General features: G+C 36.4%; 1 protein-coding gene across 1 annotated transcript; it reads left to right on the top strand.

Annotated features, from left to right (window-relative positions):
• The first annotated feature begins 372 nt into the window (after window positions 1–372).
• Window positions 373–17,732, top strand: LOC139136923 (monocarboxylate transporter 13-like). Its single transcript, XM_070704782.1, has 5 exons — window positions 373–502; window positions 10,117–10,335; window positions 11,189–11,332; window positions 13,321–14,148; window positions 16,015–17,732. The coding sequence occupies exons 2-5, from the start codon at window positions 10,119–10,121 to the stop codon at window positions 16,332–16,334; spliced, it is 1,509 nt and encodes a 502-aa protein (XP_070560883.1). The 5' UTR covers window positions 373–502; window positions 10,117–10,118; the 3' UTR covers window positions 16,335–17,732.
• Window positions 17,733–17,822: the final 90 nt, after the last annotated feature.

Here is a 17,822-nt window from a genome sequence, read left to right on the forward strand (position 1 = left end):
GTGGGAAGTTCGGAAATTACATGACGGAACATCGAACGTTGATGTTGTTTGCACGGCTTCACTTTTAAGTCTCCGAATTCTTCTATGATGTTATTTAGTGGTGAAATGACGATTATCGTCTATGATTTTTTTCTCAGATGTGACCTGGTGACCTTTGGCATGTACGGCAATAACTCAAAAACAAACGATTTTTTCGTTTTTTATTCAATGTCGACATAGAATGCTTGATTCGGGAAACTATGGAGGTAAAATTACTCCATGAGCATACAGAATCTAAATTCGAAGGTAACTCCAAGTTGGAAATAAATTCAACGCAATCAGTGCACTCGTTCTATTGGACAATGATAACCATGCTTAAAATAGCCCACACCTGACCCTTTTTTGTTAGCAGCGCAGCAAGTAGTAGAAAAGGGTCGGGGAACTAGACTAATTCTCAGGCGAATACATTAATAGTGACTAGAACGACAGTCTGTCTATACTTTAGATTGCTACAAGGCCAGAGGTAAGTACGTGATATAGACTCAGGCATGTTGCCATTTTAAAAATACAGTAATGTTGATGATAGTTTGCGTTCAGCTGGCCATAATCTCTTGACTCAACAGTGTGCTGGAAACGCTGCACAACACATAATCCACAGGGGACCGAGAGTTCTTGCTGTTGTTGTCCGTATTGCTGTTTATGTTTATTAGTCGTCTTGTTGTTGTATATGAAGAAAGTGTACGTTGGCAGAGATTTGCATCGGGTCAAATAATAACAGTGTCCTTGTAGCGCTTCTAGTGAAACCTACATTACGTTTGAAACAACAACACGACAATTATGTTCGTTGAATTTTATTGGTTAACAACAACAACACGATAAATACACATAAACAACAATACAAACAACATCAAACAGATCTCTGGTTATTTTGTACATAATCCAGCAATGCTCTGAAACTCTGTCAGGATCATTTGTTGCGAAATCATGTTGACAATATGTATTTTCATAATTTTGTTTCAAATATGCCTATAAATTACAGGATGATGCAGCCATTTTTTAGTTTCAAGACGATCGACTATAGAAAGTGTTGAAGGAAAAAGGTCAAATGGGTTTCAGTAACCTGTTTGTCTTATTCGTATTCTATTTACGTGTTTGAACTTGAGACACTCTCCCCAATAATAAGAATAAAGAGTAGATGTTTCTCATGCTTGATCGGGGAAGTTTACTGAAATTGTATCAGGATATACTGGATAATTACCCATTTTTTTGCTCACGTGTTAACACACGTGAGCATATGTCGCAGCGACGTCTGTGTGTCAGTGTGTCTGTGTGTCTGTGTGTCTGTCTGTCTGTGTACTCAATATCTCAAAAACGGCTCATCAGATCAGAATCAAATCTGCTACATAGATTCATTTTGCAAACGGCAAGAACTGATTAGTTTTTGGTGAATGTGGCTTGCTTTTTGCTCATTTGCATAATTAATGATTTTAGAAAAAATGGATATATATTGACGACGACTGCACACAATTTGATGAGATTCGCTACAAATGTTGATCACATCAAGATATATCAGCTGTGTAAGGAATGGAGGGATGACATAAAAGATAATGGATAATTTGCATATTTAATGAACTTTCCTCATATATATCTGATTTCACTTGATCAAAATTGACAACATTTGGTATGTATATTGAAGATTCTACGATTTAACATTACTGAAAGTCATTAAAGCATATTACTTCATCAAACTTTTAATTTGCATATTTAATGAACTTTTGAAATTAGGGATTTTTATTTGAATTGACTTGACCAAAATTGATGAAACTTGCTATGTACATTAAAGATACTATGATCTAACACTTTTGAACGTAATTAGGGATTTTTAATTCAGCCAAATACTTATTTGCATATTTAATAAACTTTTCTAATTAGATATGTATATCTGAATTGACCTTACCAAAGTTGATGAAACTTGCTATGTACATTGAAGATACTATGATATAATATTATTGAAAATCATTAAGCGGTTTTACTTCAGCCAATTCCCTATTTACATATTTAATGAACTCCACTTATTAGGGATATATATCTGAATTGACTCGACTGAGGTTGATGAATGTTGCTACATATATTTAAGACACTATAAAACAACATTATTGAAAGTCATTAAACTTTTTTACTTCAGCCAATTCCTAATTTGCATATCTAATGAACTTTCCTAATTAGGGATATTTATCTGTATTGACTAGACCAAATTTGACGACACTTGCTATGAACATTAAAGATACTATGATACAACATTAAAAGTCATTGAGAATTTTTAGTTTAGCCAATTCCTTATTTGCAAATTTTATGAACTTTCCTAAAATCAGGATATTTATCTGTCTTGACTAGACCAAAGTTGACGAATTGCTTTGTACGTTAAAGATATTATAGTACGAGATTATTGAAAGTCATTTAACATTTTTACTTTAGCTAAAGCCTAATTTGCATTTTAATAAATACATTTCAGTCAATTCCTAACTTGCATATTTTAATGAACTTTCCTGATTGGGGATATATGCTTGGCTTCAGATGCAATCTGTGGTGAATATTATTCATTATGTTGATCATAACACTTTCAATGAAGTTGCAAACATGTGGTGAAGGTTCAAATTTATACATAACAGCAATATATAATGAAACACGTGAGCATGTTCAGTTCATATCTGGTTTATAATAGTCAATAGGCTTGGTTATATATATATATATATATATATATATATATATATATATATATATATATATATATATATATATATATATATATATATATATATATATATATATATATATATATATATATATATATATATATATATACAGATTTCTTCAAGTACAAAGTAATGTATCCGGCAATCCTCAGATAGAAGTGAAACCGGCTTCGAGATTAATTTTGTCAAATGTTCCTGCTTTCATTCCTGATGAAGTTTTGCAAGAATATTTATGGAAACTTGTTAGGGTTGTTGGGAATATCAAAGCGATTCTTCGTGGTTGTAAAGCGCTTCCCTGAGGCATGTTAAGTCGTTCAGACGACAAGGTCATGTTTTGTTACACAATGAGAATATCAGTGGTATTATGCAAGTGAAATATGATGATCGCTGCGTCGTTTTTCTTGCGGACTAAAAGGTCATATTCGTAAATGTGTTCCCTTATTATAGATCATCAGAAAGCAACGGTAATGACACTGACAATGTTCAGAAAGACGATACACATACTGATGAAAATTCTAGCAGCACGGAGGGCGAATGGACCACGTGATTTGGCAAACGGAGGCTCCCAGCCCCCTTCCCTCCCCTAAAATGGTGTTTATGCCATGAGCGCGTTGTTTTTATGTGTTCTGAAGTCCCTAGCCGAGGGTAAATTACCCAGGGAGGGCGAATGAGTTCTCAATATAAAGTGCACCTTATATAAACACGGCTTTTCAATGCCTTACCTGACCTTTTGATCTCACAGTAAAAAATTAGGTCAGCCTCCAAAAATGCAGTTTATTCTTACTCGCAGTCTGAATAGCCACACAGATAACTGGATTACAACAATGGGTTTGCGAATGCCATTTTCAAAGAGAACAATCATCTGTGACAACTCTGGTAGCAGACTGTAAACAACCCTTTCATGTTTGAGTAAATGCCTATACAAATAGCTCAGAAATACTGTCGGGGAAACGTTTTAGTATAATCATTTATTCTCATGTCAACTGGATACAAATTATACGGAAAGAAACTGATTTCACGAGAGAAAAATGAAAAACTGAAAAATAGTTGCCATAGGCACTAATCGAGTTCAGCTTCATACTCAGAAATATATTGAACTACAGGCAGTATTTGAAATAGCGATATTCCATTATATCACAAAAATGACATAACGTAATGAGAAGTAGCTGAAAATTATAGTCAAGAGCGGCAAAATTATAAATCCAAGAGATAGTTTTTCAATTCTTTTTTGAATATGTGTCGGGGGTAAATACTTTTTATGTCTTCTAGAATATTTTTGAATACCGAAGTACCAGTAAATTTAATATATGTTTACCCTAAACCTGTTCTGCATTTCGATTGAAGGAAAAAAAATTTATCTCTGGATCGGGTACTATATGTATAGTCAAATGAGGAAAATATGATTTGAAATGCATGGGAGGTTTACCATGAAGTACATCATTAACGAAAATAGCGACTTGAAATTTATTTTTTCTATATATATCAAGAATCTTAAGTTTCTTGAATAAAGGAGCACTATGAGCATCATAAGTACTTCCTGATATAATACCCACGATTCTTTATTGAATGACAATAATACCTAAAAGTATGATTTGAACGTAGTACCCTTACATTTAGACCAATAGAAACGAATGCATTATATAGCATTACTAAAATTGTCAGCGGAACTATAAACCTCAATTTATAAAATATACCATATTACTGCAAATCCTTTTTTCACATCATCAACATGTTTCCAACGCAGTCGGTTGTCCATTTTGACCAAAACAAAAGATGTACATTCAACTTCATTTAGGCAATATCCTACAATTAAAGTAAAACTTCTATATCTCTCATTCTCAAATTGTTCTTGCCTCAAATCACCTTATAAACTGTCCTCTTAGCATTTACAGTTAATTTCTTACAGTCACACCACTTCACAACCTTCTGAAATTCTACATTTACATCACTGAGAGGAATAACTATGTGAACTATTGTCGAAAGTCTGGAACATATTAGAATAATCTGCAAAAAGCCTAAAGGCAGAAGAGTTTAGTATATCATTAATATAAATTAAGACAAGAGTAGAGCTAAATATACAGCCCTGAGGAACACAACACTTAATCTTCTGCTTCAGCGATTCAGTGTTGTCAATGCAGACGAACTGGCTTCTTGATTTCAGATAGCTTTTGAACCACAATAAAGGTAGCTCTCTAACGTTAACTCCATAATGTTCTAATTTAGATAATAAAATGTCATGGTCCACAGTATCTAATGCTTTAGAAAAATCTATAAACATACCAAGAGAACGGTTACCACTATCTATATCTAGTGAACACTGAATGAGACTTATTAAAGAGATTTTACAACTGTGTTTCCCCATAAAAACCACACTGATGTTAATACAGAATGTTGTGCTTGTTGAAATAATTTACAATGTGTATATTTACAATTTTTCCAAGAGTTTACTCAAAACTGGTAAAATAAATATAAGCATATAGTTACCAACGTTTTCTTGAGGGTCTATGCTGTCACCGACGAAATTATGATCTTTTTCAGATTTCATTAGCATCTTTCCTCACGTTGCTGTGATTGAGGTATCTGTTTGCCTTTTTCACCAGTTTTCTCCTTTTCGTCTCGGCTTCAGAGTCATATAGCCACCTTGCAGTTTTTTTTTTCTGTATTTGCTGTTCTTTATATTGTTTCAGTAATTCATCATCATATGATATTTAGGGGTTATTACACAAAGTTTGGGCGATACCGCGTCGTATTCGAGTGATGTGTCCGTATTTTGACTCGTTGCTGCGCAACTCGTCAAAATACGGACACATCACTCGAATACGACGCGGTATCGCCCTAACTTCGTGTAATAACCCCTTTATCATACATGCATGCTTTGGTTATGACTGTTTTCCTACAGACGCTCCGAAATTAGCGACGAAATCAACTTGAAATCGACCTTGCTTCCTTCAGGCTGTAGGCCTACTTATAAAAAGTTGGTTGCTAAGGAGTGATGACAACCGTATCACTTCTTGATATTATTCCGCTATTGGGCCATTCCACTTCAAAGGAGGGTTAATGGAGCACTTTTAAAGCAAACAATTTAGATATTACGATGTCGACACAGGTTTTCACAATTTGAAGAAGATTTATTTTTAGTTTAAAATGACGGTGGATGTAAAACATAGGCGGGAGTTTGTAAAATGGGTGTGTTTTCGTGTTTTGATACATAACTTCATCCCTGCGTGAAAGTTATGAGGCCGCCAAAATCGGGTCAAAATACTCGCGCCACGCTCAAATACGGATAGTTTTCAATCGGATTCGAACCCACAACATACGGCATCAGTCGCCTAGCTGAGAGGCCACAGACAGAACCACTCGGCTAAATCTCCACTCCCAAAAAAGAGTGGTTCAATAGCCGGCTAAGTTGTTACATTTTTCTGACTGAGACCGCTCAACACGTTGTAGAGTTCGTGAAGCACTCACACACGCATGCTCACTATCATACATCGCACATACACACTTTATCGAAGCGAAGAAACGAATTTCATCGCTTTAACTGGGCGAACGATAACCTCGGGGACAATTCTGTCCACCAGCAGTGTTACCAACCCAGGGTAGAAAATACGGATAGTTTTCAATCGGATTCGAACCCACAACATACGGCATCAGTCGCCTAGCTGAGAGGCCACAGACAGAACCACTCGGCTAAATCTCCACTCCCAAAAAAGAGTGGTTCAATAGCCGGCTAAGTTGTTACATTTTTCTGACTGAGACCGCTCAACACGTTGTAGAGTTCGTGAAGCACTCACACACGCATGCTCACTATCATACATCGCACATACACACTTTATCGAAGCGAAGAAACGAATTTCATCGCTTTAACTGGGCGAACGATAACCTCGGGGACAATTCTGTCCACCAGCAGTGTTACCAACCCAGGGTAGAAAATACGGATAGTTTTCAATCGGATTCGAACCCACAACATACGGCATCAGTCGCCTAGCTGAGAGGCCACAGACAGAACCACTCGGCTAAATCTCCACTCCCAAAAAAGAGTGGTTCAATAGCCGGCTAAGTTGTTACATTTTTCTGACTGAGACCGCTCAACACGTTGTAGAGTTCGTGAAGCACTCACACACGCATGCTCACTATCATACATCGCACATACACACTTTATCGAAGCGAAGAAACGAATTTCATCGCTTTAACTGGGCGAACGATAACCTCGGGGACAATTCTGTCCACCAGCAGTGTTACCAACACAGGGTAGGTCGCCCAATGTCACTCCCGTCCTATGGTTGTATAATAGGACGGGAGTGACGTTGGGCGACCTACGTCGTTTTTTGGTGACGATTACAGTTTTCTTTTACAATTATCTACAACATCGACAAACAACAGCAAGGAATGACACATTGTTTTTTAATATTTTTTATTATCGTCATCATTATCATCACCATCAACAACAACAACAATAACAACAACAACAACAACAACAACAACAAGATTACTGAGTTCCCTGTGGATATAATACCCATACCAGTCAGTTTATCTCGAAGAATTATACATGTTCCGTGACGTCAAATATGCCGAGTTTACCATCTCAGTAAGCGGATTAGTGAAAACATGAAGTGAGTACACTGTAAGCTGTAGTGTCGTAACTCGTTCGTGATTTTGTTGCTGTACGAATAAAACATTTCAAAGGTATTTCCGTCGTCTGCTCGTATATTTTCGTTCCTGGCTTGCCTAAATAGAACTAAACTTCCTTTAACAACCTAAGCGAAAGTTTGACTTTCCCTGGATGGTACATTGTATCTGAAACCCGCACCGCATCGGTGCCATGCCACCAGACACGATCATGACCTGTGCACTGACAGGTACAAATCGGAATATCATGTGCATCTTCAACCTTGTCTGTCGTGAGTATTTTCAGTGCGGTTGGACTTTCGTGGCTCATTTACGACTGTAAACGATGTAATTCACCGCCCAGATACTTTAAGCTCATTAACAGGAAACTAGTCGTAAAGCGATTCTATCATGATGCTCTGTCAACCGATATCATTGTACGAGTAATCATACCACAGGGAACTCAGTAATCTTGTTGTTGTTGTTGTTGTTGTTGTTATTGTTGTTGTTGTTGATGGTGATGATGATGATGACGATAATAAAAAATATTAAAAAACAATGTGTCATTCCTTGCTGTTGTTTGTCGATGTTGTAGATAATTGTAAAAGAAAACTGTAATCGTGACCAAAAAACGACGTAGGTCGCCCAACGTCACTCCCGTCCTATTATAATAGGACGGGAGTGACGTTGGGCGACCTACGTATACTTCGGGCATAGTAAAGAAGAAGTACGAAAACTAAATTGGGACAAGAAAATTGAAAATATCGAAATTCTTTTGAAATCATGGAAAAAAAGATTTTTGTCAATTTTTGGGAAGATCACAGTTATCAAATGTCTAGCCATGTCGAAAGTAACATACCTGTCATCTATGATTGACACACCAAATGATGTAATAAAAAATTTAAGTTGTATCTTTCAAAATTTTCTATGGGGAGGGAAAAAGGGAAAGATTAAGAAAGATATTGTTATTAACAAATTTGAAAATGGTGGAATTCAAATGGTTGATGTTAAAGCAATGGTAAAAGCACTTAAATGTAGATGGGTGGAACGGCTCAGGAATAGCAGCTGTGATTCTTGGAAAGCCGTGGTTGACTACTATTTCAACGAATTTGGGGGCATTTCAAACATTTTTTCTTATAATCTAGACAAAAGAAATCTGATGTACATAACGAAAAGCATTCCAAAATTCTACAGAGATGTACTTACCAGCTGGCACGAAATTACTCGGAACAATGAGAAGGTCAAAGTGTCTCCAAATAGCATTGGCGAGCAAATAATTTGGGGAAATCGCCATATAACATGTAATAATAGATCCTTGTTCTTTCCTGAATGGATTGATAGCGATATTCTGTATGTTTCAGATTTGTTTCAAAATGGTAATTTTATTAAGCAAAGTTATTTACTAGAAAAATTAAAAAACAAGAGAAAGTGGATAATGCAGTACGTAACACTGAAAAACTCCATACCATATGAATGGAAGAGGTGTATGATGTTGGCAAAGAACTATCTCTGTGTTTATCGGGGTATGAGGCCAACAATGATGAAAGACTATATGGGAAGATATAAAGACATAAGTATGTTCTCATGTAAAGATTTTTACTGGAATTTTGTTCGCAAAGTAGCAGTAAAATCGTATGTGCCGACGATTTGGGCAAATAGATGTGAGATCGATGACATAAACTGGTCTTTAATAATGACGTTAAAAGTAAAAAACATGCTTGTTAAAAAAATTGCCCAATTTAATTATTTCCTGTTATATGACAGAATTCCACATGGATTAAATCTCTGGAAATGGAGGAAAGTGGAGCATCCAGAATGTAAAACATGCAAGTGTATTGAGGACTGTTCACACTTTCTGTTTTATTGTCCTGTTATAAGACAGTTTTGGAGAAGGTTGAATGACTTGATTAACAGAGTGTATAATACCAATATAAAGTTGATGTGGAAGCATGTTTTATGTGGATACATGCTAGAATGCGACAGACTTGAACTACTTAATTTAATAGTAATTGTGGCAACATTTTGTGTTTACAAAGCAAGAATTATAAACGAAAGTAATGTATGGAGATTGTTAATTGAAGAATTAACCTGTATTCAAGCTATAAAGAATGACATGAAAATTGAAGATTTTTTAAGCGCTATTTGAGGAAAAGACATAATGCAATGATTAGGAGTTGCCTAAAGCATCAAAGGTAATATGAAGCTTTTTTCATTTTGATACTGTCATGTAAGAATGAGAATACCAGAGATTTTCAAGACAAATTCTTACTGATAGTCCAAGTCGAAGATAATGAGTGGTCTTTGATCTCTTTCTTTCACTAGAAACGAGAGAAGTGAATGCCATACCGATGAACTTTGACTTTTTCTGATAATTTATATGCATTGTATTCAGCATTTCTTATTGATGCTGTTACTTCAAACTCGTATTGGAAAATTTTGCAGATTTGAATAAACTCTACTTAAAAGAAAAAAAAATACCTTTTTGTCTGATTTCAATTTTGCTTTTCGTCTCAAAAATTGAAATGATTTGATATGTACTTTTTCTGTACAGGAGTTTTATTTTACTAATAAACGCTCATTTGAACAATCAAAATCTTCTTCTTCCATAAATACATCTTATTCTGGATTATAAGGACCAGTGCTTGATATACTTGACCTTCGAGTTATTACATGACCTGGCAGCCACATCACATTTAGTTAAAATCGACAGAAAGTAATATTCTCAAAAACTACAGAAAAACCTTAGTATTAAGCATTTATTAATGTTTTCATGTTTTAGATATGCGTGGTAATAAAGCAAGTGATCAAAACCTCACAGGACCTGATTGTGGATGGGGATGGGTGGTTGTTGGTGCTGGGTTCGTCGTCAAGTTCATGGGCGGTGGTTTAGTACAGTCGCTTAGCCCGCTATATATTGATATGAAGCGTTACTTTGGAGCCAGCTCTGCCGCAACATCATGGGTACTTTCTATTGCATTTGCGATGCCGTTTTTCACGGGTAAGGATTTTTATCGTGCGGTAACGTCTTAGGTGTGCTGATCGAAGACATTAATGTAGACATGTGTTATGTCAACTTGTGTTATCGGTCTAGCAGCGTACCTTGATACATCTACACAAATGACTAGACCCCTCCCTTCCTTGTTTCGCAGAGCGAGAACAAGCTGAGATTTTCTATTAGGATTTTGCACGTATTGTGGACAATGGTAAACTGTTTCCTGTTTTGAAATCAAATTCAGGAAGAATTCGATCACATGCCAGTACAATTAATGGGCTTCAAAACAGCCTTTCTTTGTCTGCTGTAAAATCTATTACAACCCTTTTCAGAATTAGAGCGCGAAGCCACTGCAGTGAACTGCAATAAAACTGCTTACACTAATTAGTTTCAGCTGTAGCCGTGACCACTTTGGTGTTGAACAAGGCTACTTGATAAAGACCAAAAAGTCTGCTTGTACAAAGGCAAAACTAGCTCTGTCTGAGGCTCGAGTTGTAAATGAGAGTTTACGATTGGCACCCTGTGTTCAAGATTAAGATACAATGTAACATTACCATGCACTGGTCCATGTACAAATCTTTTTTATTTCAACTTCCCCAGACAAACTGTCTGCATGGGACATACAATGTTGTCGACTTTGACAGCTGGCTACAGCTGAAACTAATTAGTGTGAGCAGTTTTATTACAGTTCACTGCAGTGGCTTCGCGCTCTAATTCTGAAAAGGGTTGTACATTCTCATAGCTCTTCATCACTTTGCATTTTCTTCATTTTGACAAAGTAGGAAGCGAGGACTTTTCTCTTAACATGCAGAGTGGCCATGTATTAATTGTGTTTGTTATTATGGTTTTTACTATTTAGGTTTTTTGGGTGCAATCGCTGTAAAATTGTTCGGACATCGTATTGCAGTAATGATCGGTGGACTGTTAGCTTCATCTGGATTCTTCATCAGTTACTTCGCAACCAGCCTAGTTTACTTGTATGGAAGCGTAGGCTTCCTCATGGGTACGTGTACTACGAAGTTTTATTCGGGATTCAAATATTTACTCTGTAATCCTAAATGTACTTAGAATATGGAAATTTTGAAGTCTGTTTAAATACTTATCTTTTGCAAAATGTATATCATCGAAATGGTTTTTTTTAGTCCCCACAGACACCGTCCGGGGTACATATAGGTTTGGTCATGTCTGTGTGTCCGTGCGTGCGTGCGTGCGTGCGTTCATGCAGATATCAAAGAGATGCCCAGAGAGATTTCATTCAAACTTGATACAAGGATTACTTCTTATGTCATACACATGCACCTAAATTCTTTTTGTGATCAGATCAAATATGGCCGTGTGACAGCCATGTTATTAATAAAGCGGGGACTATGTCATTGATCACGACTTTATAAAAAATTAAAATGAGCTGCCTGTGTTTCAAGAGCGACTGCAATAAATTTGATGAAACTTTGTAAGGATGTTCATCACACAGAACTCTGATAGCACATAATGAGATATGTCAGTATTGCATCAATGAAATGCTAATTTGCATACTTTTGTAATTAGGGTGATGTGTCTAGAAATACTGCAGCAAATTTGACGAAACTTGGTACAGATCAATAGCACATAGTCTCATATAAGTTTTCAAAGACACTTAGCAGTGTCATGCGAATTAACTGCTAATTTGCACATTTAATGAACTTTCCTGCTTAATGGGCTATCTCCAGAACCACTGCATCAAATTTGATGAAACACGGTATACAGATGTTGATCTCTCAGTACTGTAATACTATGTGAAGGCATTAAGCACTATCAAGTCAATGTATTTCTAATTTGCATATTTGATGAATTTTTGTCATTAGTGTGATATGTCTAGAAATGTTACATCAAATTTGATGAAACGTGGCTTGGTGTTGAATCTTTTGTTCATGTTTTGGCGTGCATTGATATGTAGCAGTATCATGTGAATTAACTGCTGATTTGCATATTTAAAGAATTTTCGTAATGTGGCCGATATGTCAAGAAATTATTCATCAAATTTCATGAAACTTCGTGCAGATGCTGAACTCACATTGCTTTAACATTTGAATGGAGACATTTATCAGTGTCATTCAAATTATTGCCACTTTGCATATTTAATGAACTTTCGTAATTAGTGGCTATGAACAGAAATACTGCATCACATTTGATGAAACTTGACACAGACGTTGAGTTCACATTGCTTTAACACTGAATAAAGACACTATGCAGTGTCATGTTAATTAATATTAAATTTTCATATGTAATGAACTCTCTTAATTAAGAGAGATATGTCAAGAAACACTTCATCCAATTTGATGAAACATTTTACAGCCTCATGGACTACAATGTATAGTTGATTAATAGTTTTGGCGAAATTCCAAAATTATATTTCTTGTACACATGTGCATTTGTAAACACACCATGCTAATCAAATATATAAATTTTATATAAGTTATCGAACGTCTATAGATGAACATATATTGCTAGTTTTATATTGGAAAATACGCGTTCATAGTTCTCTCATTGACCACCCACCATGTTTGTGAATTAACATTATCGATTCAATCCAAACGTCAATTCTTTTTGTATAAACATGCACTTTTTACCTGCCACTTCAAGCGAACTATATTTATATGAATTATCAAACACATGTAAATTTTTATGGGGAAAACGTTGATAGGAATCTTTCCACCCCTCCAGAGGTGTTTGTGAATGCCGCCTTAAGTCGTACGGTGAATGATCACCTACGGCTTGCCATCATTATCCGTCATAATTTTGGTTGACATTTGAGGGCATCTATTCTCTCGATTTTTGTTGACAGAGATATGAAAAACATCCATATTTTAAAGAAACAAATGTTACTTTACATTCAAATTTATATCTGTTGCTGACACTTGCATTGTAACTCGTCATTGTTACATCTCAAGGGCCTTTAGGGCGGTTCATGTGTATATAATTTGTTTATCTGGCTGTGATTCTGTCCTTGTTCAGGGACCGGACTTGGGATAAGTGTTGCCCCAGCTCTGACAATGCTTGCGATCTATTTTCCAAAGAAACACCCACTTGTTAATGGCATTGCGATGGTGGGTAGCGGCATGGGTATATTTGTAATACCTCCCTTGCTTCAGGCCTGCATTGACAGATATGGGTGGCGAGGCTCTGTGCTTATAATGTCAGCTTTTTGCGCTCATACTGTCGTCAGTGGCGCACTACTTCGACCTCTTAGAAAGGCCAGCAAAGCAAAGCATGAGGATGGTGACCTGTCCCAGGCAACTCGTGACACCCAGAATGCCCCTGGCAAGCAGGACATGAGCAAAAAATCCAAGCAAAGGTGTGATTGTTCTCATTACATGCATGTCGCCTTCTTTACTTATTTGAGATTCACGATTCTCGTCATCTCTTTCTTTTTCGTGGCTGTGGGTATGTTCGGTGGATCGGTACATATGCAAGCCCGTGCAAAAGTTGAAGGAGTGGGAACTCTACAGCAAACTGCTTGGCTTGTCTCTATCGTTGGTATTGGGAGCATTGCAGGTAGAGCGGTTGGCGCTTTTCTAGTTCAACATAGATTTATATCTGCCACTAACATATACATCCTCAGCATCCTCGCCGTTGGGGTCGCTTTTCTCATACCTCAACTTGCGGACACCTATGGTGGCTTTGTTGTACTGAGCCTGGTCATGGGATTGGGATCAGGAGTCTACATGTCTATACCTGCTGTTTGCACAAGAGAATACATCGGGATCAAGAACATGATCATTGGTTTGGCAATTTGGAAATTTCCAGCAGGGATTGGTTTGCTTTTAGGACCGCCACTGGCAGGTTTGTATTCAGTTGCAATACTTACTAGATATAGTTACGACATATTGCAGAAGTGATGAATGAGAATACGAATATAGAAAAAGGCGTGGACCAATATCTCAAACAAACATAGCATCAATGAACAAGAGTGGCAGACAAACCGATTTTGAAAAAGTAAACATGTAACTTTCCGAGATGTTTTGAATGAAAAATGCAAGTATGAAAGTGAAAGCTGCATACCGGCAGAGACAATGTTAGCTCTGACTCTGATGTACCGGTAGTTCAAGAAGAGTTTTAGTCAAATGACGCTTATGAGATACAAAAATCAGGCCATAGAGCAACACATGGAAGGCCAGGAGACTTGATACTGAGTATATCCCTGATTTTTGAATTCTGGCCTATCAAAATAATCAAATATTAAAGAAAAAAGATGGGATCACCATGCTTAATTTTCTACAAATCAAAAAATGAAAAGTCAGTGTTTTACCCGAAAATCATTGAAAATCAGTATGAGAAACCATTCATTTCATCTTCATGCAGTGAATGAAATTTTCTCATTCTCATCGTATAGTAACACAAAAGTAAGCGTGACTGAATGGAATTACTTATTTTTTACCAAATTTGTCATAATAACACCAAAAAGTTCAGAGATTAAAATGTACATTTGACGGGTTTTTTACCCTTCCAGTGTTATCGACTAATTCTGGATAATTGGATCTTCAGTTTTTCAAATTTCTCAAAAGTGTCAGGTGCCCTATAGCTGAATGTTACAATATTATAAATTACTCATAAAAACAAGTGTTTAACTTAAAAAGAAAAGCAGACGAGCTAACATTTGCAGATTAAACTGACATTACTAAGTTTATATATGTCTTGTACTTCTAAAAATATACTTTTGTTCTGTAGGTCACCATCCGGAATATAAAGGGGCCCAGCCTACCGGCTGGGCCCTATTGGTTTCATTGGGTTTTACCTTCTTTCTTTCTTCTTAATTTTTAAAAATCGTCTTCTCCAGAACCACACACCGATTCAACTGAAATTTTACATGTAACATCTTAAGTGTGATCTCTTTCAAGTTTGCGAAAGGCGTTTTGATCGGTCACGTGGTTTGGCCGCCATATTGGATTTGGCGAAAATCGTGATATAATCTTTAAAAATCATCTTCTCCAGAACCAACACACCGATCCTACTATTAATTTCATTCATCTTGGACCCAATTCAGCATATCTTAGACTGCACAACATGACAATACCAGGACTTGTCTGCATATCTACAGCTGATCAACTGGGCCCTGCCAAGGCTGCTTGCAGCTTTAATTTACCATTTGGCACTTCAGGAATTCAAAATTTGCATACTCTCACATGATCGTCATTTAGTGTGCTCTCCAGCAGGTGCCATGCGGACCTGGCCAGAGTTGGATTAACTCAAGCCATGACTATCGATTCTTTAATGACTGATACATTTCAGTCATTGGAGGTACTTGTCCAGGGCATTTGTTGACAGTGTAAATGGCCGTATTTAACCGAAATGTCAGCATTTTTCTGACTAAGAGGAAAGAGATCAAAGAAAAATACACAATTTTTAGACTTGTAAGTCTGAACATGACAGAAAATGACCTCCCTAAAATACAACACAAAATTAAATCCATCAAGTGCCTTAACTATGCGAATATACTCCCTTCCACATTACATATGGCATGGGAGCATACAAATGGGTTTACAGTCAAGTTTGATTTTGGAAATAAGCTAGTCCTACATTTTATGCTTTTACTCAGATCCCATCTACACCTTCTTGCAATGGAGCCATTGTTGAAATAAACATTACTTTCCATGTACAGACTTGTGCTGAGCATTTTCACAATACCCTGATGAATTTCTTCCCTGACAGGATGGATATATGACGTCACCGGCAATTATGACTACTCATTTTACGCCATGGGTGGCTTTCATTTACTTGGTGCGTTCATTTGCATCCTCGGAGAGTGTATCACTTGGCACAGGAACAAGAAGCTGAAAGGACAAGATAATTCTACCAGCCAAGTGGATGACCAGGCAATCGTAGATCCACTGTATGATGATTTTGTGATGAAAGATGCCACCAGTCAGACATTTATCAGTGATTTTGTTTATGATAATAACACAAACACAAATTGGATTCTAGATTCACCCTTCATCAGTGAGAGGCATACAGATAAAAGAAATTCTTAAACCTTTCACCCCCAGTTCCCTGTATACAGGTCCAACTTTACCATAGAAAACAATGGATTTGGGACAAACCATGGTGGTGAAAGGGTTAAACTGGTCATATTTGCAAGTATACAAGTGGCAAGTTCAGTCTGCAGACAATGAGCATGAGGGGTTTTTTCCATCTGTAGTAGCACATACGCGACGAACCATACAGCAGGTCTGTTGATATGTATGCACAACGTATCCCAACATCCCTTGTGTGTATCCAAAATTTTAAAATAGCGACCGTACCGCAACTGATGATCATTGCTGAAGCAGCTTCATGTAAAACGAAGGGACACAACCAAGTTTATTTGGCAGAGTCTTGTAGTGATTTGAAAGTGACAAAGCTGGTGAAATATGAACACAGATCAAATTTCTGTGGAGAGAAAATGTTTATAGATTAAGTGTTCACAATGTTTAAAAACTCACAGAATCATTTTGCTGAATGTACAACGCACACAACACAGACCCCAGTGTGATCTCATAGTTAACATCACATTATTCCTTACAATGAAAAATAGTCTTTTGCTGTTTTGTCTAATGGAAAAATCCTAGTCTTAAGGTAGTGACTTGATAAAATCACAGAAAACAATCATTTTCCTCAGTGAAAGGAAAATATTAAACCTGCTATATTCGTTTGCTGATATGTGAACAATGTTCAAGGACAAGTTGTAGATTACATTTCTTTCCTTATTTCAATTTTTTTACAACAACTTAGATGATATATACAGGCTTTAATTCTGTTTGAACTATCAAAACATCTCAAGTAACATTTTTTAATATACTGCGAAAATATATGGGAATATATGCTGAGAAATTTTTATAATAGAGAGTTTATTCTTGTGTGAATATCATCTCACCTTTGTTCAAGCTCAATTTAATATTTTGTGCGATAATTGGAAGGTGAATTTATGTTATGAATTTTTTTCATGATTAAGATATCAAGACAAATTGTGTTTTAATTAGATATGCTACATTTTTTATAAATTATGTAAAACTTTACACTAACTTCCTATACTGTAACAAAGAATACTCCCAAAGGCACGCTGATTCTTATCTGTCAACATAGGGACTAAATATTTTTACAACTAAAGTCGTTTTGAGAATCATAGGTTGATGGCAGAAATGGAAAATTGGACACGAGTGTTGTCATCCATTTGAATGGCCAATCAAGACCAACGTTTGAAACCAGGGATGATGGCTTGAAGACTAGATATTGAGCTTTGCGCTCATTTGTAGTGTGACCTAATGATCTTAGATGTATTCAAATATTGGAAAAACTGTCAGTATTGAATGATTGTGCCATTTTGTTGTTTTAACATATCAAATAATTTCATATTGACAAATGAAATAAAGAAAAATGCTAACATCACTGACAAACAGTATCGCAAATATGGGTATTTTGGAGTTCAAAAGTATCAAATTTTGGGCACAGAACATAAGCACAGAGTAGTGGTGAAGATTGAG

This window comes from Ptychodera flava, chromosome 7 (genome assembly GCF_041260155.1).
Source record: "Ptychodera flava strain L36383 chromosome 7, AS_Pfla_20210202, whole genome shotgun sequence".
Classification (NCBI taxonomy): Eukaryota; Metazoa; Hemichordata; class Enteropneusta; family Ptychoderidae; genus Ptychodera; species Ptychodera flava.

Excerpts from the sequence above, each read along its gene's own strand:
- LOC139136923 (XM_070704782.1), top strand. The coding sequence starts at position 10,119 with ATGCGTGGTAATAAAGCAAGTGATCAAAACCTCACAGGACCTGATTGT. Across the intron at positions 10,336-11,188 it reads TGCGATGCCGTTTTTCACGG|GTTTTTTGGGTGCAATCGCT; the intron begins GTAAGGATTTTT and ends TTTACTATTTAG. Across the intron at positions 11,333-13,320 it reads AAGCGTAGGCTTCCTCATGG|GGACCGGACTTGGGATAAGT; the intron begins GTACGTGTACTA and ends GTCCTTGTTCAG.